This window comes from Nylanderia fulva, unplaced genomic scaffold, assembly GCF_048542155.1.
Source record: "Nylanderia fulva isolate GAGA-0341 unplaced genomic scaffold, ASM4854215v1 Scaffold22, whole genome shotgun sequence".
In the NCBI taxonomy this organism is placed as follows: Eukaryota; Metazoa; Arthropoda; class Insecta; order Hymenoptera; family Formicidae; genus Nylanderia; species Nylanderia fulva.
The window spans coordinates 737,335-764,232 of record NW_028190285.1 but is presented as its reverse complement, the minus strand read 5'-3'; the positions used below and the strand labels follow the sequence as shown (position 1 = coordinate 764,232).

At 33.9% G+C, this 26,898-nt stretch overlaps 1 protein-coding gene across 1 annotated transcript in view; it reads right to left on the bottom strand.

The window, feature by feature from the left end:
- Scgdelta (sarcoglycan delta) overlaps positions 1–26,898 on the bottom strand; it is a 299,973-nt gene that overhangs the window by 2,265 nt on the left and 270,810 nt on the right. The window contains 4 exon segments of the mRNA XM_085482904.1: positions 3–88; positions 7,558–7,750; positions 8,127–8,316; positions 20,853–21,135. Of these exon segments, the coding sequence (XP_085339030.1) occupies positions 3–88; positions 7,558–7,750; positions 8,127–8,316; positions 20,853–21,135 (752 nt within the window).

Here is a 26,898-nt window from a genome sequence, read left to right as displayed (position 1 = left end):
ACAAGACGCCGAGATCTCGCTTGCCCAGGACTCGATCACAACCCGCTGAGGAGCACTGATTTTCAACGATCTTGTCGCTGATTCGAGTCTGTAACATAGTAAGCAAAGATCGCTTCGTGAATATTAAATGGAAAAGTATTTATATGATAATTGTTGTTTTTAAGTTACGTGTGTTGTATTGTAATTAAGTGTATTCAAGTTACACATAATTTATTTATATATGTTAAATAATAATTAATTTTATTATTATTTTCATTAAATATGAGATAAAGTGGTATTTTTTTTACTGCATCTTTTTACTTTATTTCAATCTTCATTTAATTATATATATGTAATTATAATTCTTCATTTATTAAAATCAAACAATTTTATTAATTTCCAAAGTAAAATTCCAATTGTAAAATAGAAAAAGTAATAAATTTTAATTTTCTGCGAGGAGTAAGTAGATGAAATTGCATCAATTGGTTCATATCGTATAATCTTTCAACATCAAGTACATTATTAAAAAAAAAAGAAAAAAGAGGGAGCACTTTTCCCATTCTAAAATTACACTATTTTCAAACCACTGGAACTTGAAGATGGAACTGGAAATTTCTAAAACTTACTAATTCCGCATTAAAGTTACAACTTTAAACTTCAAATTGCATTTTTAATTTTTAATCTACGATGATTTTTCGCCAAGTTTCAGCTATTTGAAGATAGCATAATTTTTAGGATAGGAAAAGTGTTCCCTAACGTGAAATAATTAGCGAATATTAAAACGCGCAATTATTTATTAAAGTAGATATTTTTAAATATTTAAAGCAGAAATTTAAGTAATAGGAAATATAATTTATAAATAGGAATTATACAAAATTATTGTTTTATAGCAATATTTATGATAATAATTATTTTTTTCAATGCTTAAATTCGAATTTATTTCTATCTGTTTTATAGTTTTCTGAATTTTCCGATAATTTAAAGGTAATATATACTTATTATTTTTAAATCAAAAATGTACAATAATAATATGCAACAACCGCGTGAATCAAAATAATTCAAGTAACGGAAAGATATAATATTGATAATATTGATCGTTTATTAATAATACATGTACTGTACATATATGTAATATATACATTCAAAATATATTTACGTGTAAAATATTAAATATTAGTTATATATTTTCTCAGACGAATTATCGTATTTCTCTTTTTTAACCCATGAATTTAACTTCATTAAGCTTGTTAATTGTAATTCATCCATCTTTGTAATCACCCATTTTTTAAATTAAGAATGTGTGGTAGTGCACTGAATTAAATAATTTTAATAAGATAAAGGTTTGTAACATATATTAATGCATATATGTATACATATATTAATATAGTATAATATTAATATAATATGTGTATATTCGTACATATGTACGTAATATCTTATATAATATTTTATAATTTATATACGTTAAATATTTTTTTGTATAATAAAATAATTGTTATATAATGTTCTGTGCATTCGTGTTTTATTTTATTTTGTTCTTTATCTTTTCTATTGTTTTATATTCTAGAACAGAGATAATATACGCTTAATCAGATAAGATAAATTTATGAAAGAATTAATTAGCGCTGCTAATAATTAGAAGTCTTTAAAAAATGAAAGAATACTACAGAAAGAGTGTAATGTAATAGACAGAACTGTTGAAAATCGAGAGTCTCATGTAAGTACTTTAAAACATATATATATATGTTTTTATATATACATACTATTTCACATACACACATACAAAAATATAAAATGATATTAATATATGTACCTATATATCATTACATGTAATTAATAATAATAAGTATATGCGTAATTAAATTCGATTTTATATTTATTTTATATGTGTAAATTATATATGTGTAAAGCGCAATAGCATAAATTTCATATTGGTTTCAATAATTTATTAAAACTTGTAACTCGTGAAATTAATTTAATCGAAACTAATTTAATTAAAACAGATATTTTTGATTTATATGTTTCAAAGAATAATAAAAGCTAGAAATTAGGATTTTTTTATAAATTATCATTGGATTATGATATTAAAAAATGACAATTATTTTATTAATTACTTTTGGATTTAAATATAGTCTCATTGTGCTTTGAACTTTGTGGTTTAAGTGTAATTTGCATATTATTTTTTAATTAATAACGCGTAATACTGCGCATGTATTGAGTAATTTAAATAAAAAGAATTTTCATATTTAATCTATAATACGTAAAATATTTCTTGGTTCAACAAAATAATTGTAACGCAATATTCAACGTATTTATTTACATATTTACATATATATACCTATAAATCTATGACCTTGCCATTCGCGCGGCGAACCTTGAGCGCAGACGCTCGCATTACTAATCGAGACGCGACCGCGAGAGCTACTGACAGACAACGCGCGCTATTATTCTTTATTTATCAAGTAATATATAGTAATTTAAATGATTATTAATTGCTCGTATTATATTTTCCGTTTTATTATTGAAAGATCGCGAGTACCAAACAGGTACAACTCGACTCAAAGTCATGTAACGTTACAACGTGTTTAATTACTAAGCCGTTAATTAAAGGATGTTTATCAATTACGCATAATGTAAATTGATGGTAATTCATATCAGTAATTTGTTAAAATACATATTTAGTTAAATTTATAGATCAAAATCTGTCGTGCAACCAAAATTATCATATATTTCCGGATATACATATATATCATTACTTGAATATCTTATTACATATCATCTTAATTCTCGAATAGTTATTCATTTATGTTGTAATGTAAATTATATTAATCGTTTCTGAGACATGAGCGTAGTCTATCTATTAATTAAAGTATGGAAAATTGCATTCAAAGTATCAATATAAATAAACTGATAAAACGCGCGCAAATGCGACAGGTTCGTATCCGCGCGGCACGCGGACGATGTGAAGTTGTCTGTGCATTTTCCCGCTTCCCGCCAAATTCTTCCCGCGTACTCTTGCGCCGTGTAAGGTCGTTCATTGTTCATTTGCAATAACGAACGATGTAGTCTCGCACGATTGTATTTCTTTCGCGTTATTTTTCTGTCGCAATGTATACTAAAGTGTGCGCGTCGTGTGTAATCAATATTACGAGTATCGTACGAGTAGTTTAGTTAAAGCGCCCAATCATTATTAATTGCGAAGAAGGGAAAGGAGGTCAGGAAACGGCGGAACAATCGTCGAATGGGTAATTTATATTATCTTTATAATATTTATTTTTTATTTATGCTTACCTCCGCGAAAGTTTGGTTAATATTCTACATGCTTTTGTATATGACATGTATATTGCACGCACACACACACACACGCCCACACAAACAAACACACATGCAACAAACACACACCACATTATATACACATCAGAAAACAAAAAACAAATATATATATATATATATATATATTTATATTTATTTATTTAATATTCTTTTACAGATTAAAATAATAAGGAAAAGGTGACAGCAGAGCAACTGTAGAGTGAGTTATAATATATATATATATATTTTTAATAGTTATTCTTTATTTGTTATTAACTCTTTATTTATAATATTTTTTACAGATTAAAATATAAGAATAATTTAACTTATTGATACTATGCACAGCGACAAAGTTGCAACATGAAATTTTTTTATATAATTATGTTTATATATACGTACAAGAATCCTTTTTTAAAAAATAGTTTGAACATATATTATAATTTAATAAATATATTTGTATTTTACAAATTAATATTTGTATTACAAATCTTTTACTGCGCATTGTATAAGTGAATTAAATTTTTATTTTATTTTAATCTGTAAAAGAATATTATAAAGATAATATCTAAAAAATTCATAAAAAATTTAAAAAAAAATTGAAGCAGGGAAAATATTTAACTCAAATATATATTATGCATACTATAACAATGCACAAACATATACATATATAAAACTTACAAAATTAAGTTTGTTGCCGATACAACGATTTTGTTATTTTCCGACATATTTTAGTGACAGATTTTATTATATGTATACTAGAATATATTAATTGTAAAAAACATACAAATCATTAAAATTTATATAAAATTTGTATTTGGAAATATTAATAGAAAATAATCACGAATATTTTGCAACCAGGGGGTATACTCGGGAAAAAATAATAAATAGAATATAAAAGAATAATATAAAAAAATAATTTCGTACAATATTAAAACTGTCTTTAAATATGGTAAAAATATTGTCATATGTTATATTTTTATTATATTTTTTGTCAAATATTTTTTACATAAATTGTCAAGTGTAAAATTGTCAGTAAACACAATGAAAAACAGTTATAGTATCAAAAACGCATAATTATTATAAATTAATTAATTTTACGTTAATTAATTCAAATTTGAAATTATTTCTTTTAGAAAAAGAAAAGTAAAAAATAAGAAAAGGAGAAATAAAAATCTAATAAAATTATAATATAAATACTAAAACTACATATATAATTATAAAAATAAATATGATATTTTTAAAATATATAACTTTCGTTTAAAGTTTTTATAATTGGATATAGAATATTTATAAAATTTATAATACATGAATAACTGGGAAGATTAATACATTATATTTATGTGAGAAATATAAAAATAATTTAATATACATATATAGAACACATTAGAAAAAAAATTGAATAATTACATTATTTATCATCCGTCTTCTTTTCTTTTTTAAATATTTTTTTTAATATGGAATTTAATATCGATGTATTTGTTATTTCTCCTTTCATATAAATATATATCTTTCAGAGTTAAATATTATGTGAATTAATACGCAACAGAGAGAAAGCCAAATATTTTCATTTTATAATCAGATATTTTTTCAACATATGTATATAACAAGTATACATAAAAATACAAAAAGTATTTCACAATCTCATAGCATATATTTTAATTACATTGTTTAATTAAATGTGTGTTAACAATTAATTGTATTAATTCATGCAATAATGCACCAATCTTTCACAATTTATTTACACGTTTATTGACAATTTTATCATTTGGGATAAAATAAAACAACGTGGGACAATTTTATCGCAAAATATTTTTTTATATAAATTATGTTTTCTCTTTAAAACTAATAACAATTTTTATTTTATAAATGTCGATTATATTACAATATTTAATACTAAAATATAATTTCTAATTTTGTTGTATTAAAATTGATTCTGATAGCATTTTAGCAATATTGACATAACAAGATATCAATATAGAAATTTCTAAAAATGTGTATCGGAGGAACATGCAAAATTTATACTGATACATTATTTAAATATTAATTGTGCGGGACTAATTATTTATTTGAATCTCACAATCTCATTTTTATTAACAATAGTGTACTGGATTTGATAGAAAGTAACTGACTCAACTTTGTTTGAGATTACCTGTTACAAGTTTGTTTATTGAGTTCGATATTTTATCATATCATCGTTACTATTTAATGCATCTTTACTTATAGATAATATCACGCGTAATTAATCATGAATATCAAAATTGACTGTAAATCTTTTGTTATATTTATTTCTAGTTCAAGCCAGGAATTCCCAAAATTTATTTAATTATATAAAAATGTTTAATTAATTATAAAATATTCAGAAATTAAATATTATCGAAATATAGTATATCCAATATTTACATAATATTATCAAATTTACTTATATTTAATTTTAATATTTAATTTAAAATATGCGTATTTTAAATTTATAATTTATTTTTTAAATATATATCATTTTGTGATTATTTGAAATGATATTGATATATAATATTTAAAGGCCGTTGTATAGTATTAAAAGTTAAATTGGCGCAAAATATTGTTTGTATTATAGTATTTAATATAATTATTAAATAGAAAAATAAAAATATTAATCATATAAATAAATATTGATCACTAAATGCAACAAACATGTTCAATTGTTATACAAAGGATACAAATTACGTAAGTACATTTTTATATTTGTAATACTCGACAAATAATGCAAGGCTTTTTCTTAATTATGCGATATAAAATCCAAATGCTACAGTAATGATATAATCGTTATTCAATGAACTATAACAAATTCGCGTATTTCAATTTCAATGTATTACATTCCAACAATGACGCGGATTATACCGTAAATCTCTGTGTGTTCATAAACTGTCGTATTATATCCGAGTATTCCGACATCGGAATAATACCTGTATTGACTCCCGCGAGCCAAAGTCGAACTCGCGCAATAATCGATTCTTTCTCGTGAAGGAGAAAGACGGTCCATGATTTTCCTCTCATTCTTCACGAAGCTGCTTTTTTATCGCTTCACTCCGCCACCTTATTCTCCCACCCCTAACTCCTCTGTTCCCCTCCTATCTCTTCGAGAACTCGTAGGATCCGCGGTATTTCATATCTGGCGCAAATCCAATCCTATGAATATAATTTTCCACGCGAGCAAAGTTTTATTGTAATCGTAAATCCGTCTGTAAATTGCCTCGCGCTATCAATAACCGATGTGGCGGTACAACCCCGTCCTGTTCTCTCTACCTCTTTCTGCCATCTTCCCCTTTCTTCCGACGCTACTATTCGTAGACCTCAATCTCTTGCCGTAATATACCGAGGTGATGCTCGGTGAGAGATGAAAACGAAGACGAGCGAAAGAAAGAAGGGTTCGAAGGGTCTAGGTATGAGCTTTTTCGGGCCGAAAATGCGATAATCGGAGCTGTGGATGGAACAGAATTGCTATTTCGATTTCTTTGCAAAGAAACAAGATATTGTTACAACACATGTTATTTGGTCGGATAAGAACGATCGATCGATCGCTTGATTGATGTTTTATTGTTATTAGTTTGTCCGTTAGTATTGTCTAAATACACGCCCTATTCTCGAGCCAATGTTATATTTTTCACGCGATTTGCCAGGAAAATCCGAATATTATGATATTTATCATATTTTGCAATTGTCCGATTTAATACGTAGATTGAACGCACTTGATTAATCTGACTACAGTCAAGTAATTATTACGTGTTAAAATATAATCTATATATATACGAGAAAATATTGATATTGTATTTCAATACGATTGTTTATATAAATATTAGAAATCATAAATAATCATATAATATGTGAGAATAATATTTAGAAATTATCTATTTATAATAATAATAAATAATTCGACATAATACGTGCGAAAAATTATCTGAAAATTAAGAGTTTAACAAGGCTCTGTAATATAAATATAAATTTAAAGTGTAAGACATTTTTCTCTCGCATTTATTTCTTTAGGTTGGAACAGGGGATGTATGGAATTAAATCTCTTGTAGAGATTATTCCAATTTTAAATCTTGGTCGTGACCAAGTCAAATTTGGTGCCTTGTGCACAGGTAGTATTTAATTCTAACGAAAAAATTTAGTTTCGTTGGGATAACGCACTGTCATCCGCGATTTTGGCTCTTATTGCCTGTCTTACACTTTAAATTATCTGAAAATTTGTCCGATTGCGCGATTAATAAATTGTATTTCTAATGTAATTACCTAAGACCGCGCTTCGAATCTCCTCTGACCAGTGGAGTCTGCACGCTTCCCTGAAAAACGGCACCACCTTCACCGGTCACTCTCAACATTTCCGCTCCCACGATAATCTGTTCCCTGTCCGCGGAAAAGAGTACTCCTCCTCGAGGATCGGTTATTCGAAAACCTCTAGATACGCAGTCGACACGATCCTCTCCTAGAAAGAGAAGAGCAATGTGTTTTATGATTATTTTTTGAATTTTAAATGCAATTATACCTATGTATATACACGACAAATTATTTATATTATTATATTGCATACATATTAAATTTCTAATTAATTTATTTTAAATAATTTTAAAAATAGATGCACATTTCATACTATTTAACTGCATATAATTTATACAACATTTATATATACAATCTACATAAAATATATAATTTGTGTGTATAATACACACATATTTTTATATAGCTTTTTTTATTTAATATGTTATTTATATAATTTATTTCTACTTGAAAAATTGGGATTACTTCTTAACGTCTTATATGAAAAATGCAGGCTGTTATACGCAGCTATCTTTATAACTTACCAACTGTTAATCGCGCGAGAAGCCGACCATCGTGAGATCTTGCTGAGGCAGTAAAATTACTCCATGATTCCAACACTAAGTTTTTACCCCTCCGAGATCTCAGGTTGGAAGCCACAAGAGCGTCCAACACGGCAGCTTGACCTCTTAGTTCGATTCCCCCAGGCACCACTTTTAGCGAACCGATACCTTCCTGAAAGAAAAGGAAATGACTGTCAAGAAGGGTTAAAGAAAGAGAGAGGGCAAACTGTCAAAACTTTCTAGACCATGGTTATAACACCTCGATAAAAATAGAGCCGAATCTCGTTACAATTTATCGCTTCTCTGTATATCTATTCTATTTTCCATCAAATTGACAGCTGACTCAGACTTCTCGCTCCCTATAAATTCTACTTCTGCCATCTCTAAAATATATTTAATTTTTACTATTTCTCGCACTTAATCTCTTGATTAATTATTAATATACATTCTTAAAAGATTGCTATTAAATTTATTCCAGAAACTATCGTCAAAATTAAGATTGAAAAGGTAACGTGTATTAAACCGAGATAGTCTAAGATATTTCCTGCTTGCAAAGCCGGAATTTATTAAAGTCGGACCGCACGTCGGAAAGCTAATATCGATATCCGCCTTCGAGATCGAGTGCGCTCGCCCCGTCGCGCTCGTATCGTAAAATAAAATAATATACTCCATTACTATGTCGAGTTTCAGGCTGACGGTATTAAGTATCGGCGGCGCCTGCCATTATTGCCACTTCAGATGGTTGAATTATAAATGCAACGATGAGCTATGTACGGGTTGAATACACGCAGATGATCCATTGTACTCGTTTGTTTGAAATATCTACATCGGAATATATCCAAAACAGTAGCAGCGTAGGCAGAATTTTATTTTAACTCTTAGTAGCTTTCTTACTTTTTCTTATTCTTTCTCTTTCGCCTCCGGGATGTATCGAGCAAAGAGGGTTGGGGAACGAAAGGAGAAACACACCATAAAGTAGACACATTGCGCGTTTGCATTCATCTCGTAAACTTCAGATAGTCTCCCACCTGGGACTTATCCCGAGCGGAAAGTGCAATTTGGCGTTTATGAAACGGTCTTACCGCGTATAATTGCGATCGAACTTTGCCTCCCCGGTTACGTTAAGAGGTATATGTCTAGCTGAAAGAGTGAAAGTAGCCGTATTTCATTTTAAAATGATCGTAGCTTTTGCAAAGTAATCGAGAGAAACGTGCTACGCTCAGACATATATTTAGAAGATATATAAAGGAGGAGGAATTCTCAGGAAAACTTGAGAAAATTATCAGTCGGGATTAGATTAAAACCACCGTGGTATTCACGTTATCCGAATTAAACCGTAGCAGTTGAGAGCTAAAATCGCGTAGATTTTACTCGCGCGCATCAATATGGTGAACTCGAATTGCATTATTCCATAATCTTTTTCGCGCAAGATGAATGTAGTTCAACGCGGACGATATTACATTTTTCGTATTAACGTGAATGCAACGTGAATTAATATTTTAATATCGCTTCGGAAATGTGCATGTATTTTTCTCGAAAAAAATTGCGCACAGAACGGTTCGAAATTAACAGATTATTTGGCAAATTTCCCGGATCGTTCGTCTTCTTTCTGTGCCTTCTTTAAAATACCACTTCGCGATAAAATAACTCGTCCTTCTCTCGCCTACCATCCACATTGGTTTCCGATGATTGGCCGCTCGATCGAAAGCAATTGCCACACTCTGTCCACTTATTATTACAGCTGTGGAAAAAGAAGGTCGCTGGGGTACACGCTGTCCGAACTGGTTCAACTTCCGATCAAGCGGCCTCCAATTTAACGGTTTTCTTTTTTAGACTGAATATCGTGCGCTGACCGAGTCGAATATTTGCATACGGCGCGGAAATTTGATACGTCAATTTGCGGTAAAGCGATAGGGATAATTTTCCCAAAATGTAAAAAGCCAAACGATATAACGGAAAGACACATTTTAATATCTTTTAATACAGTTATATCCAACTGAAATTTGTTCAGATTCAGATTTCAGGAAAAGTTTGGAAATTATTATTATATACCTGTACATATTTATTTTGAACGAACAATAAGAAACTTCACGTCTATGATTCAGATTTCTAAAGAAGTACTTTTAAGATAAATAAAAGTAATTGTCGTCAAAAGTACAAGAGAATCTTTTATTCATATCTTTTGTTGATTTATATTTAGATTGCACTATAAGCTCAAATATTGTAATATAAATATTGATTTTTCAAATTTTTAAAATATTCTGGCTAATTTAATATGCCAGGATTTAATAATTAAATAAATAAAAAATAGCAAAAATTCATTTAAAAATTGATATGTAAAAATGTATACATATATATATATATATATATATATTTTTTTTTACATGAATAAATAATATTGCCGACAAAATTAAATTATTATTTTATATGGCTAATTACGGGGGGTACAATTACGAGTGAACAAATATTTGCAAAGATTACTTTAATCGCGCGCTCTTTTACTAATATTATTATAGCATTTCCTTTGCATCTTTTCGATCGATCCAATTGCATAATTCGTTATTATGCCACCATATATGTCGACGTTTCGAAGAAAATAATCGGCTGTCAGATTTCTAAGCAAGATTGCGATTTTAACACTCGTTTATAGAATTTTCCCAAACATCAATCCGGATGTGCATAGTTGCGATCGACATTGAGAATAAAAGGGAAGAGGATGTCCCGAGCCACCAGCACTCGATTAGCCAAATCGTTCGGAAAACGATACGATCTCTTTGCCTTCTACTTAACCGTAACCGTAAACCCCAATAGCGTCCGCGGAGAGTAAGTGAGATTGTGAGGGAGAAAGAGAGGAAGATGCGATTCGAAAAGAAACGTTGGAAAAACGAGAGAAATGAGAAGAAAGAGAGACGAAGTACACAATAAGAAGGGAAAAAAGTGCAAGTGCGGGAGAGTAAGCGGCAAAACGAGAGAAGAATGAGAAAAATAGAGAGAGAAAGAAAGAAAGAACTATGGCTGCACCTGGTTTTTAGAATCGCCAGACGGTCTGAAGGAACCTCTGGAGTCGAGAAGATCGCCCAATCGTAGTGGTGAGAACGAGCGGCAGTAGTAAAAGTAATCTACCGTCAGACAGGTATCATTAAGTCCGAGTCTTTATACCCTTTTTATCTCGTTGTCTGTCGACCGTTGATAAGGGGATTTAAGCGACAATAAAAAATATCGACCCTTAGCCCTCTCACAGCGCGAACGAGTGCGTGCCCTTCTCCACCTCTTTATCTCGATTTCGTGCGGTTTTTTCGGAAACGGGAGAAGAGAGAGAGAGAGAGAGAGAGAGAGAGAGAGAGAGAGAGAGAGAAAGATAAATAAAACAGAAAGGAAAATCTATGCAATTAGCCGACGAAATTTCGGTCGAATCGGTTGGACGCAAACCGTATTTCCTTCGTATTGTGATAGGATACCGTCATCAAATATTTATAATGTCGAAATAGTACGGATTTACGTTCGGCGGCGGAAATTGCGCGATGCAATCGATTAATAGATTTCCGGTCGCGCTGAAATCAATTCGCGTGACGATGTCAATGAATTTATATGCACTTTTTTGCAGGGGGTAAAATAACGCATCGTTTTATATCTCGCGCATTTCGTTCCAAATTCCTGTGAATATCGAGACACGTGATTTGCGCGACAAGGGTGCTGGCAGGGTGGCGCCGGTTGCGGCACGTAATGAAATCCAAATAACACCCCTCGTAAGCGTATATCATCGTAACGACGTCGGCTCGACATTACTCGGTTGGTCGTCCATAAATTAATATAAAGCACGTTATTTACAAGGATTACAAAGGCTTCCCGTTTTAGCGCCACGCCTGCTTTAATCGTGGTCAATTTTTTCGTCGCTTCCTTATCGAGATAAGCATTGTTTCAGACACTCCAAGAAAAGATACGGTTATATGCTTTTATGTTAGTATATCTTGAACTTGAACAAATTTAATCGATATATCATTTAACCTTTTTTCATTAGAATTATTTTGTTTTACAAGTTAAATAATTTTTAATATGATTACGAGTTTTTTTTTTAAATAGAAAGAAACGAGATATCTGAGAAAAAAGTAATTTATTGAATTTGTAGCTCTGACATTTTGATTCTATTTTAAAAGCTTTTTTTTTAACTTTGTAATGATCTATTTTTAACAACAATCTAGACGATCAGAAAATACACATTGCAATACAATGCTATAATTTAATTTTTAATATCAAATGTTTTAAATATATATATATTAAATATTGATGACACAAAAATTATACTTGAAATAAATTTGCTAATTTTCTGAGAATTTTGAATTATGCCTTCGGTTATTATTTCAGTTCCGCTAGAAAGCAACAGCGAAAACCGAGGAATATATTTTCTAAATTGCTTTAACATAAATTTACATCCGTATGAAATTCACGCCAGGACGTAGTCAGATTTCAATTGCAATGAATTTCGTTCACGCAGATGAATAGAAGTCGGCGCGCTCTGAACGCGCGCGCCACGCCATTTTCGCGAGCCGATTCGCGTGCATATCTCATTCCGCGGAAGTCGGAAATTACATTCGCACCCAGGAAATAATACGCTAGTTTTCGTCAAAAAAATGTAGCTCCCATACAATATCTATTGTTTTCCTTTTCTTTTCATTAGAGTTTTATATCAATTTAGTTACAATATAACGATTAATGCAGATTTATAATCGCGCAATTAATTCTCTCGTCGCCTATTTATTTTGCGTCGTCGAATATGATGAGGATTGCCAGAGAGACGTCATTATCAAAAATAACGATAACCGTTTAAGCCCTTTACGAGAACGGGACGTTACATATCGCGTGGATTTGTACGACTGCACATCGTTGAATAGGTGAAGTCGTACATACACCTTTCACGACAGACGTTTCGCGGTCTCACACGTACGTCGCGGTGATTACACATATGCACGTGACGCTACGTTACGTGCGGCCACGCTAATGCACCTCACGTAATTATCCCAAGCCGGACGACGACGTTAGCAGTTTCGCCTAACTTCTACGCCGCGCCGCGAGCTAATCCGACTCGGAATCCTGTCACCGTCTTTTCCTCGGGGGATCCTCGGCGACGATGAATCCCTCTCGCCAGTCATAACCGAATTCAAGGTCCGTCCTCGACCATCCTCTTATCATCCTCTCCGTATCACGATGTTGTAATTTCGTTATTTTACCGTGTAACAGCGTAGGGGTTAAATCGAGAGGGCTTCTGATGCGTCTTGCGAGGATTAACTCGCATATCCCGGTGACAATTTCGTCTGGGTCACCTTCACGCGCAATTCACGGCGAATTAACGGGAAGATTATATTCCCTGGTCGACGCGAAGTAATATATTGGTATTTCCATCTGTGGACTAAATACACGCAGCATTTACTATAATTATACGTTCCGTTTAATTTTCATTAGTATATTAATGCTACTTTGACGAATTTAATTTAACTATTCCTTCACGCTCTCTCTATGAAATTAGCCTATGTTATTCTTATAAAATATAAAAAGTTGCAATTGCATTTAATATTTTGAAGAGATCAAAGAATTTCTCTCCTTCTTTCTCTTTCTCAATTTTGTTAAAATCTTGATTGATTTTCGCTACATTTACTCGTGCAATAAACACATCAATACAAGAGATGAGATAACGGCGCGTAACAACGTATAAAAAAATCGTGTCGCCGTAACGAATCATTTTGGCGGAGAATTTTCTCTCGAAATTTTTTCCCCTAAAATAACGAGCAGCCTTAGATCTGCAACGCAGCGTGACAGCTGTTTTATTTACAATATATATGTATAATATATATTGTAGATATATAGATGTGTATATTCTTCTTATGCTAATGATAACAATTATATAAAGGAGATTCCGGAGATGAGAGAGGAGACGCCCTCGAGGCATCATTAATGTTGGCGTACTCTCGTCTCTTTTGAAATCTTCTCTCAATAATATACCTGGCCGAGTCTTCTTCTCTTCTTCCCGAATTTTTTTTTTCAGTTTCGATACAATAATTTGCTTCATATTGCCTGACATTAACATTCGCTACTGAGATGATAACCGTATTTAGATAGAAATCTTTGCAGTTTTCGCGTACACTGTAGGTCAACCGGAAACACGCCGCACGACACACATCTCTACGGATTATGCAATATCGGGGGAAGGAAAATGGGATAGCGGGGGAGGAAACCTATAACCCCAATCTGGCATGTGACGTAGGGCTACGGGATCGGTGGTTCGAAATGGGAAATCGATAAAAACGTCGCGACGGCTGGCGTAATGCGACTGCCGAATTTAAATCTTCGCCGCGGCGATTTTTGTGGGACAAATATCTGTTCTGTTGACTTTTGGCTCACGACGAGGCTCGCTCGTCGATCGGCGATATGAAAAGCGGAATTACGATGTGGAGCATAATCTACATTTATAGTTATTGTAACTGATTTAGACGACTTATGATAAAATATATCGAATTTTTTTTTTTTTTTTTTTTTTTTTTTATATAAAAGCAGTATATATATTTTTAAATATATAATGTTTACGATCTATTCTATTTGTTAGACTAACTAGTAATATCTCCAAAAAAATTATTATTAGGATGACAGTTATATATGCTACTAAAGTTGAAAATGATCGATAAAAACAATTGTTTAAAGGACATCAATTCATAAAGTATAGAGCCTTCATGGGAGATTCGTACGATGGTTCCCCTGTGGCTTGGCGCGAAATCCCTGGAAACAATAAACTTGTCTGCTCGGCCTTCCACGCGAACCAACCTATAACCGCTACCACTAACGTACTACGGCACTGCTATACGTTCAAAATTCATGGCGCTATACCCGCTATATTGCACTTACACTTGGTGGCTAGGTGCTATAATGGACATCCTTTAATACTAACACACCATATGCATGTATAGTATACAGGGTGATCACTCGTATTCCTACACGTACGACGCATTCGTGATTAATTCCTGTCAAAAAACTTGCAGTTGCAGACAGTTTTTAATATTTATTATCACTTTTATTTTTATTTCTCTTTCTCTAATTGAAAAATGTGATAAAATCCCGTCTCGAATTATTTATTTAAAATTTATATAGACATTTTTTATGTTAACAAAATTTGTCGGTATACATTTTTTATATTATGTAGAATATCTATCAAGAGAGATGTAAAAGTATGTATCTGTCGATATACGAAATAACAAATATATTACAATAATATAATAATTAAATTATGCATTTAAATTTGCCATTAATTGAATTTTATTTGACAGTAATTCCAAAAATATTAAATATATATTAAATGTTTGACTAAAAAATAATTTTACATAATTTATTTTTATCATAAAATTATAAATTTAATTTTGAAATTGGAGAATATATATATTCCTATCATATTGCATATCTATTTGAAACATTTCATAAATCACTGTAATTATAAAGTTTTTTTCATGACATAGTGTCTATTTTACGAAAATAATAAAGTGAAATATTTAAATATATATTTATTTCATACAGTATCTCTTGGTACATAAATTACTAGTAATGATATAGAAATATTATAATTGCATAATTATTAGATTATACACTTCGATTGCCATCAATATTAATTAAATTTCATTTGACAATAATTTCAAAAATATTAGCTATATTAAGTATGCTTAATTGAAATAATCGTACATAATTTATATATCATTTCCAATAAAATTATAAATTTAATTTCGACAAAAACGGAGAGTAGAGTTATTTTTATTATATATATATTGCACATTTCGAACATTTCACAAATTGTCGTAGTAGAAAAAAAAATTCTTTAACAAATATTTATAAAGTGTCGATATCACTGACGGCGATTTAACGGAAATGTGCACGAATGTATACGACTTGAGTAGAAGTGTTCATTTGGAGACATGAATTTCAATTGATTCTCTGCGAAAGGGACGCTTGCGAAAGGACTCACCTTGTATGCGGGTGTGGAGCGCGTGTGCAATATGTATCTTCGCAGGGGATGTGTAGGAAGGAATGTATACAGGTGAATTCTCTATGGATACAAGGGTTATAGAGGGTAAGGTCCCGCAAGCGATATTAGGTGGAAGGGGCATCTGTTCGCTATGGCCATGTATGTAAGCCGTTAGTGCCAATATAGTGTCCGTATACTACTCCGTTCGACATAACGTTTCAGGCTGTATTATATATTGTCCGTAATCGAAGATCTCTCCTAAGACCTCTCCACTTGATAGGAATCCCGAAAAGAGCCCGAAATATTGATACTCATGAACGACAACGTGCGCTTTATAAAGAAAATCTTTTCGTATCAGCGTAAAAGTGCAAGCGTAATCGATAAAATTTTTTCCCGAACAACGCAATCGAAGATTGCAAATAGAAACGATATAATTAAAAAAAATATTAAAAACATTGACGAAGCGAAATCTTGAGTAGTGAAAAATATAAATGATAAATGAAGGAAGTTCTTGAAATTATAAGAAGCTTAGCTGTACTAAGATACTTAGGAGTTGTGAAAAGATATTAAACGTTTAATTTTCACTAAAAAAAGGAACGTCGGTTGTTATTTTTATCGCAAAGGTTAATTGAAGCAAAGTTTGTCTCCATTCCGCACGATTTTCCAAATAAATATATCGCGATAAGAAATACGTCATGTACATCCGATTATTAACGGTAGCATCGAACGCGACGAAACCGGACTTCATTAATAAAGCGCCCCGATCGAGTGCTCTTAATTAATTCCACCGAGGCAAAAGTTTTGCAGTTATGAGGGCGAGGCGGTTTTCTTAATTGAGAAAAATGATTTAATTTCTTCGCGGTATCTCTCTTTCTCTTTCTCTCTCGTCTGCGGCTGAGGGATGGGACATCGGCCGGAGTTGGTCGAGACGGGGCAACCCAAGAGTGAAAAGAGGCAGTGGGAGGCAGACCGAGACTCTCATCAAATATGAATGGTCGGGAAGGATGGGTGGATAAAGGCGAGGGAGAAGTACCGTGGGCATGAAATATTTCCCGGTTCGCGAGTGCATCGCGCTTTCACTCGCCTAGGAGGAATGCCTCGTATAGGAAAACTTCTAGATGGATATCAACCAAGTCTCGAGGAGTTCCGACTCTATCTTGGAGACTTTTGATTTCAGCGGTATCTGTAACTAGCGACGCCAGTTTATAGTATATAACACTATAATAAATACGTATTACCGAATCGCATTTCTATCATTTACAGTGCGTGATATGTACTAACAATAAGAGTTAAAGAAACAAAAAAACGAAAAACCGAAATAAAAATAATATTTGCTCGTTTATTTAATTCGTCGAAATATTTTAATTTTTAATTTAATATATTATTATTAAAATAAACGTTATTTTTTTTATTTTTCTTGTAATATATATATATATATATAATAATTTCGAGACATCTTATAACGCTGAAAACATCGTTATGTAATTTGCGTCATCCTTGGTTATTTTGTAAATCTTATTTTCAAACTTGCACAAGTGTCATATGGTTAATTATATTAGAAAATATAAAAGTATCTTAATTTCAAATATTCTTTCGGTTTCTTGCCACTTTTTTGGCACATTATAAAAAGCTCGGGACATAGTGGATGTTTTGTATCCTCTTAATTTAAGATGATATTCTTAATTTATTCTTATTTTCAGAAAAAAATATACTAAAATTTAGAGAAATTTCTTAAATTAAGAGAATCTTCTTGGTGCTAAGAATACAATTTTTTCGGTGTTATGATAATATATTTAGAATTTATCACTAATATTTCCTATTGTTACATTTACTACGAAATGTTATTTGTTTCAAGATAGATTTAGTCTAAATTGTGCAGATGAAAATGGAATTATAGAGTTATATTCAGTTTTATGCAGTTGCTCGATCAATCCGATTATACGCTAAATTCCATCCATTTCTCGCAAAATTTCACGTATGTACATCGTATTACAAAATCACGTTCTTACTCTATAAACTACCACGCACAAACCATATCTCTATATAGTAACCGCGGTCGCTCGACTCGCGCCGACACAGACTCAACGAGGAATTTTACATTCGACTTTTCCGAGATATCCCGGTCGAATCCGTCACCGTGAATCGAAATCGTCGTAAATCGTCGGCCGGAGCAGCCCGCAACCCGACCGCGCGCAATAATTAACGCGCTCGAACTCGTAATTGATTGTCTCGCTGATTTACCGAGTCGCACAATTAATCGGACATGAGTTATCGGCACGAATACCGGCCGATAAACGAGAGTTTAATTATCGCTCCTCTAATTACGACTTACGACGAACGAAGGTGGGAAAGAGAGAGAAGAACGACACGTTAGTTGGAAAAGTTTTCGGCGTGAATCGAGCAGTATTAACTGCGTTGAAGGATGTTTCGAGAGAGAGAGAGGGTGGGAACTAGAGAAAAAAAGGGAGTTGGAGAAAGAGAAAGAGGAAAGCTAGAGAAAAACCGGATGGGAGATCAAATGAGAGAATCACTGTGGGAGGATGGGATAAGAGATGTGAAGGCAAGAGAAGGAGGCAAGAAATTGACGGAACTAGCGTAAAACGGGAAAGAATCCAAGAAGAAAGAGAGAGAGAGAGTTGAAAGGGTGAAAAGGGGTGGGAAAGAAGTGGCAGAGACTTACATTTCCCATGGGGTATCCCTGCTGCTCCCAGGCACCTTACTTACGGATTGATACTCAATTTCTACCGAGTTTAGTCCCCATCGAGGGATCATTGCGCCAGATCGCAGGAACTCCTTTCGATTTCGAATAAATTCGATAATAGTGAATAGGGAGTCGCAGTAGCAGCAGCTTGGCGGGAACGCGAGGCGAATAGTACCACGATCGTTTTTGCCTTAATCGAGCGAACTAGGCACCAGCTTAATCGCCGACGAATCCATGGCATTGTTGCACCTCTCTCGCGTACGTGGGAATGCTGCGATTTGCAGAAGCGAAAGCGTTAGGTACGATTATGCGACCGGGCGATAAAGTGGATTGAAAGAATTTATGTGAGTTTCTGCGCGCATGAAAATCGAATCGAACGAATCGGCGTGTGTTACAGGTGATTGCAAAGTGCATTGTGCAGCTATTATTTTACTCTTTAAAGTGGTTTATCGAGAACAAAAATTATACTGATTTTATTTCATTTTATTTTCCGCATTGTAGCATAAGTAGTAAAATTATTACGCATGATTATTCGTTTATAGAAATTTATATAATAAGATGCATATATTTTGAAGTGATTTGTCGCGCTAAAAAAGTCGTGAGCAAGTTGGTCTTCGCGCGCAACATAGACATTTTTGGTTTATCGAGAAGAAAAATTATACTGATTTTATTTCATTTTATTTTCCGCATTGTAGCATAAGTAGTAAAATTATTACGCATGATTATTCGTTTATAGAAATTTATATAATAAGATGCATACATTCTGAAGTGATTTGTCGCGCTAAAAAAGTCATGAGCAAGTTGGTCTTCGCGCGCAACATAGACATTTTTGGTTTATCGAGAAGAAAAATTATACTGATTTTATTTCATTTTATTTTCCGCATTGTAGCATAAGTAGTAAAATTATTACGCACGATTATTCGTTTATAGAAATTTATATAATAAGATGCATACATTTTGAAGTGATTTGTCGCGTTAAAAAAGTCGTGAGCAAGTTGGTCTTCGCGCGCAACATAGACATTTACATTGAAACGATCTTTACATTACAGCCATTATCGCATTCAAGAAGTTGGTATGGGTCGCGTTTCTCCAAGATTGCGAAGAACAAAAGGAGAAACGCTCGAACATTGCCGACTTACTTACTAATGAATCCTCGCCCTCTTTTCCCCATCTCTCCGGTCGATTCCAGCGAGTAATTGTAATGCGACCGAATTAAGTCTGAAAGAGAAGTATGAAGTGCAAGCGACAATTTTCCGCGACGGAAACACCACGGCGTCGATGTAACGGTTCCGGCAATTACGGCGAATTATATTAACCACCTTCGCGCTTCACGCCACCTTTCCCTCTCTCTCATCCTCCAAATCGTCGGTGATGCATCCCACGCTCGCACGAGCCGGCACCCTCGTCGAGGCTTGTTATTCAGGCTCAGGAACTCGCGCGAAACTAATTCCAAGCCGCAAGGCAGAGAAGTCGACTTTAATGACTGTCGAAAAGTTACATACGTCCCTATTCAGGTCGAACTTATAGCAGAAGATCCTAACCGGAAAGGACCGTTCTGGGCCTAGCCAAAGTGCGTCCCTATACACCCTTGATATATATATATATATATATATTTCTGATTTACTACGAAAGTTTAAATATGTAAAATTCGCGAATTAATCGATATACGCGAAATTAATCATGCAATTGCTCCCAGAATTGATTAAATTTTTTTAGAAATCTGTGTGAATTTTTATTTACTGAAAATATATATTTTATATAATTAAAAAGTAGAAAACGAAAAGGAAAGTATGTAAAAATAGCTTCTTATAAGTAGAATATTTTTCTAAAATAATACTCTGATTTTTTACAACATTTGATCAATATTATGTGTCAATTTGTTCTTATCTACTATCTTAAATTTTTATTAAGCTTTTAAGAAAGAACATTATTGATAAATTTATTAATTTTATGAGTTCATATTGATGGTGTGTGACGTTAAAATAATTGAGTCATTAATTTATAAACTTACGGAACTGAATCCCATGACTTTCAAAAGCCAGACGGTAAGAGCGAGGTTGAGAATAACGATGATCATGAGGGTCAATACGAGGGAGTAGAGACATCTTTTTCTCCAACCGTAGACACCTAATCTGAACCCACTTTTACACGGCGTAGTACCGGAAGCACGCTCCTCCAAGGCGGAAGTTGACGTTCTCGAGGACGATCCCGCCATTTGCCGCGCTCCACTGCGGCGACTCGCACTACCGGAAGTGCAAGGCTCGTCGGACCATCCCCCTTGGCCCCGAGACATCCTGGAAATATAATTTAAGTTATCGAACGAAATTGAAGTATATCGCTGCAAAGAAAAATTTTTTTCATTACTCTTTTAACTTTTCTCCCAAAAAAATTGATAACCAAAGTTAAAATTAATTTATAAATTTATGGAGATAAAATCTCTTTCTCTCTTTTTTTCTCTCTAAATTTTTGAAAAAGAGTTATTCAAATAACTTGTAAATATAGATATATAAATATTGTATATATGGAAAATGTGTGACAAGTGAATATAAACGAGACAGGAATTCATATTTTTCCAAATAATTGGGGATTTATTCTGTGGATACTATGTTTATCGCGCTCATATTTTGAATACCGTTGAATACTTTCGTGCACGGTCTCGTGCTACTAGCGATTTCACGCCGTAAATTGGCAGATTACGGTTGCGAGATACAAACGAGATGCGTGTTATAGCTACAGGTCGTTACAGGCGTGCAGTTGCGAGCCATTAATAAGACTACAATTACGAGGCTGTTCTTTCTGCCGTGATCATTTATCAACGGTTTATACCTCATTCTTGAACACCGGCTGCGCGGAATTGTTCGAAGAGGCGAAACGCGTCACGAAAGACAGATCTTCCGGTTTTTTTCCCTTCAACAACGTGAGATACTTTATATCGGACGTGTACGGCCTGTAAAGATGAACTCGCCGAAGATTACTTTGCAAAGTTTTCACCCCTTCGCGAGGTGATAACTTTGTTAATTTGCCACTATCGGCGCATACTCGAACGTTTCATTATTTTTTCGAATCCTATAAGCTTATGTTATGAATTAAATCACCGGAAGGAAAATGTAATCAGTACGCGTATTCATTTGTAACGATATTACAGTGGAAAAAATGCTTTTGGAATATATTACATTGATTATACATTCGGTGAGCATTTGCATATCGATGCAATTCATTTTCGTTGGCCGTCCCCTTATTATATTAACTATGACGATAAAATAAAATCTGCTGACTTTTACAACACGAAAAACCAACATAACACTTTGAATCACTCATTAAATATCATATCTCGCGATCGTTCTTTATATTAATTATAATAACGATAAACTGGTTCGCTGACTTTCATAAAATAAAGCATCGCTTCTCTTGAAATTTTTTTACACAATTGTATATCAATTTTTTCATTAGCTATAAAATATATATTCTGATTTTTATATTAATGAAAGAAATTAATATAATATTAAAACAAAAAATCTAAAAATATATTTTAATTATTATAAATATATTTTATAAACTGTTTTATAGACTGTTATGCCTGATATTTGGAAGAACACTTTAATTGTGTTTATTCATAAATAATTTTTAAACTCGAAATTTTGTAAATTACTGCTGTGAATGGCGAATCAGCAATTTAGTAATATACTTAAACTCTCAAAAGCAAAATAGCTTGTCGGATTAGAGAGATATAGAAGTTAATGCGCAGTCCTACATTTTTATTGGACATACGTACAGTCGAACCGAGAATCGCGAAATAAAGAGATGGAATACGAAACAACGTGGAAAGTAACGAGGAAAAGAGAGATAGATAGAGAAAGAAAGAGAGAGAGAGAGAGATCTGAGACTTATGCAAAGCTGACCACAAAATGTCTGACGTAACTTTCCTAGCTAATCCTAGGACCGTAAGACCTTAGAAAGATAAAAATAGTTAGAATACTTTCCATTCTCGCTCTCTTCGGCTTATTCGTTCTTATTTTCGGTACGAAACGAGGGGTGTTAGTACCCCATAGCCAAAGAGAAGTGAGAGTATAAGAAGGGGAAGAAGAGAGGTTTGCGAAACAGCTAGAAGGAACGGGAGCTAAAATATTCAATGCCAGCTTTCTTCTCTTTCGTGGGTAATTATACCCCTTGCGGATATACTATAAAGAGCTTTGTGGCTCGAAATTAAAAGCACCAAGAATAAAACGGCGCTAGAAAAGCAGCATACGGTATTCCTGTTTGTTTCTCATTTATTCTTGACACGATCATACAATTCTCGATCGAATTAGTTCTTTCTCGATTATCCTAGCATCTTGACAATTTACTTGTCCATTAAGAGACGCGCTCGCTTCGTTTTATTCTTTCAGATTTTGACATTTTTGTTATGTCCCGCGAATACATTAAATTCATGAATTAATTATTCATTAATCAAATTAACATCATTTATATGGTTTGTATGATCCCTCGGTGTATCATTAAGGGACATCGGCGTTATAATTTTCCGTGAGAAAAAGGTCGTTTCTGAGAGAAAGCACGAGAAAGCAGGATGTAGCCTCGGACACGAAAAACCCTCATTAGGGCCACCGTAAAAATTATAAACGAATTTCGCGATATCGTAAATCCGACTTAAAGGAACGAGAAGGAAAAAGAAAGGAAAGTAATCTGTTCACGTGCGCGTTCGCGCGACGAGCGAGGGAGCACCGAGAGTGTAAATTTATTTAATGCCCTTTGCATATCTTTCTTTTTAAGTGCCCAACGGGCACAAAAGGGGGCGGGGATACAGCGCTTGAGGAGAATGGGCATTATGAATTCAGGCTTTAAGGCGCAATTATAACACGGAAATATTTCATGGCTCATAAATATGGCGTCGGACGTATGTTAAACGCTCGCCCGGAACTTTTGACGCCAAGTTAACGCAGCGACCATTATTTTCGCAGTCCCGCGCCAAAAGTGCATTGCAAATTAAGAAATTATTATCGTCACAATCCGAGATGTCGCCAAAATGGTTTCACCCGAATTCACGTCGCTCAAGTATTGATATATACGAATACACATTTTATTTTTCGCAGTCCCGCGCCGAAAGTGCATTGCAAATTAAGAAATTATTATCGTCACAATCCGAGATGTCGCCAAAATGGTTTCACTCGAATTCACGTCGCTCAAGTATTGATATGTACGAATACACATTTTATTTTTCGCAGTCCCGCGCCGAAAGTGCATTGCAAATTAAGAAATTATTATCGTCACAATCCGAGATGTCGCCAAAATGGTTTCACCCGAATTCACGTCGCTCAAGTATCGATATACATTTTATTTTTCCAAGCATTTCGCAAAATGGTCGAAATCGCGAATAGAGGCGGTGCATTGCCCGGTTGATTTGTACCGAAACGTGATTGTCAGGTCTCTGACGCTCTCATTTGTCCGATACGAAGGTCGTTGTTCGTATTTACATAAAGTGGTGACCGTATTCAGTGCGAAATATATACGACGCGGAAATACGCACCACTAGACAGTTTACTTTCGGCGGCGAACAATGGCCAGCTTAATAAAATGTACGGGTGGGTACAATTACGGATATCATTTATTTCGCGCGGGTGACAACGATGGATTACAACGGCAACCGCAATTTAGATTCTTTGCTGCTTGCGATCTCGGAGACTCGCCGCGCGGGATAGATTTATTTCCCGCTTTAAGCGCCCGAAAGCCCCTTCCCAGATGCAGATAGGGACGTTGAATGAATTAATCCATACCACATTTGGGTAGTTGTAAGAGTGTTTAAATGGGGCGGTAGGGTGGATGGAGAGGCCCGCTTGTACAGCAACCGTTGTTTAAATCGTAAGCCGAGCTTAAATTGTCTGCCATCCAATCCTAGGTTTGCGCTTGACTCAAGTTGCAAACAGGTACGCTTGGCGTTATAACCGGCAGGAAGCATTATGGCCACCATTGTTCACTAATATTCCGCTTCCCGTGTTGCCGAAGTTGTTTCTAGGACGTCGATGACAGCCTTAGCGTTCGCGCGCGGTCGTGGGGCGCAACAAGCACGGCAAGCTAAACACGTTGTTTTAATAGATAGAAGCTGCCCGAGTAATTGCTCTCTTATTCTCTCTTTCTCTTTCTCTAGTTCTGCTGCATTTTTCTGAATTTTTAATTTATACGCAATGCATAGAAAGTAATATCAAGTGTGAATGCGCTCAGAAAATGGATATTAAATCGTAAATCGTAATCTTACGCTCGAAATAATGAATTTGCATCTATTTCCATTCCTTTAAAATGGAAAAAGCAGTTGGTCTTTTAATAAATTAAAAGTAACTTCAATTTAAAATATGATTTACTTCATTCGTCCATTTATTTTCCAATTTTTACTAATAATAGTATCAGTTCCTATCTTTATTTCTTACAATGAAAAAAACAAAACGACTTTCGCCAGACTAATTAATTATTCAAAAATTTCGAGTAATGAAATAAACATTTTTTAAATAAATTGCAAATCAGAAATTAATAAGTCAGATAAATCAGTCAATAATTTCCTCTTTTGTTCAACGATAAACATTTTTTATCGTTAGACGTCGAGCGAAAGTTAAATCCTTCTTTGAAAAGGCGAAGCAGATGGATGTATTTGCCGACAAATCGGAGCTTAAAAGCCTACTCGACTTGAAACGTCGATTCAAAATCGTCAATTTCTATGCAAGCCTCATCGAACTAAGAGACGGTGCAAGCAGACTTTACGATAACGATTGACAAGATGTGCATATATAAAAATGATGGAATTGAAATTTTTGCAATTAAGAAAAATCAATTAATGCAGTAAATATTTAATTCTGTAATCAAATCACAAACTCGCTAACAATCTGCCTTTTATTTTTATTTAATAACTAAATTTATATTCTATCATATGTATATAGCTAATGGAAATTAATTTGTTATCAATTTTCTCATATATACACGCGTTTCGTCTTGCATTCTCTACACGATAGAGTCTTCTCATATAACATCCCATCTCCTCGAATATCATAAATCTAACATACACGGTCACACGCACAATAGTACGAACATGACGGAACAGCTCGACATGACAGAGCACTGCTACTGCCACGTCAAATCAAGATACCTCTATACGTTAGCTGTCCCTCTAGACAGAATGAGGATTCACGTACTCGCTCGCAACGCGGTGAAGCCCATGTAAATCGAAGGAACCGCCGGAATGGACGGAGTTAATTATTTTCTCGAAGCGTTTCCGTGCCGAAAAGCCACGGCTTTATCGGGCGGTTAGTAGACCACCGCACCCTTGCGGTCTCTCAGCAAGGAGAGAGTTAGTCGGACGTTCGGTTCGACTTCTACGTCGCTGATAATCCACCCAGATGGCCGCGCCGAGCCCGCAAGCCAAACACAGTTTAACCCAGACGGCCACTAATAGACTCGCTGCACCCCGAGTATACGCCGACTTTTTACGTCTCTGCGTGCCCTTCTTTCCTCCACCCAGCCTTTAATGTATTTTGCTTTCCTTATTCTTTTCTTCCGCTAGATTGTTCGGCAATTTCCATGAAAAATATGCCGAAGCTATATGGCGCGCGATATCGCAGGCGCGCCTTTGACTATACACGACGATATGACAGAAACGTATGTCGCGGAAATTGCAAAACTCCCCTTTCACCCTCCCATTAACTCTTCTGTCGACTTTTTTCGATTCTACCGCGTCACACGGTTCATTGGAGTAAAATTGAATCGGCCGACGTTCCCGCAGTGTACAATGAGTTTCGCTTCACGGCCAACAAAAACGGTTTCCTGAAGTGGCGCGCATCTTGTTGCAAGCGTCGTCATTAAGAGCCGTATCATGTAAACGCGTTTTCTTCCTTTCTTTTTTTTTTTCATTTCTAGCAGCAATTTAATTTAACAGATAAATATTTGTCTTTTTTGTAGTATAATATATATCAAACGTAAATGTTTGATTGCTACCTTTTTAATTACATAATGGTGAATATTAAGAGCATCAATTTCTACGATTGCGGTGCGTTTCATACAGTAGCGACAGGAAGCGACTG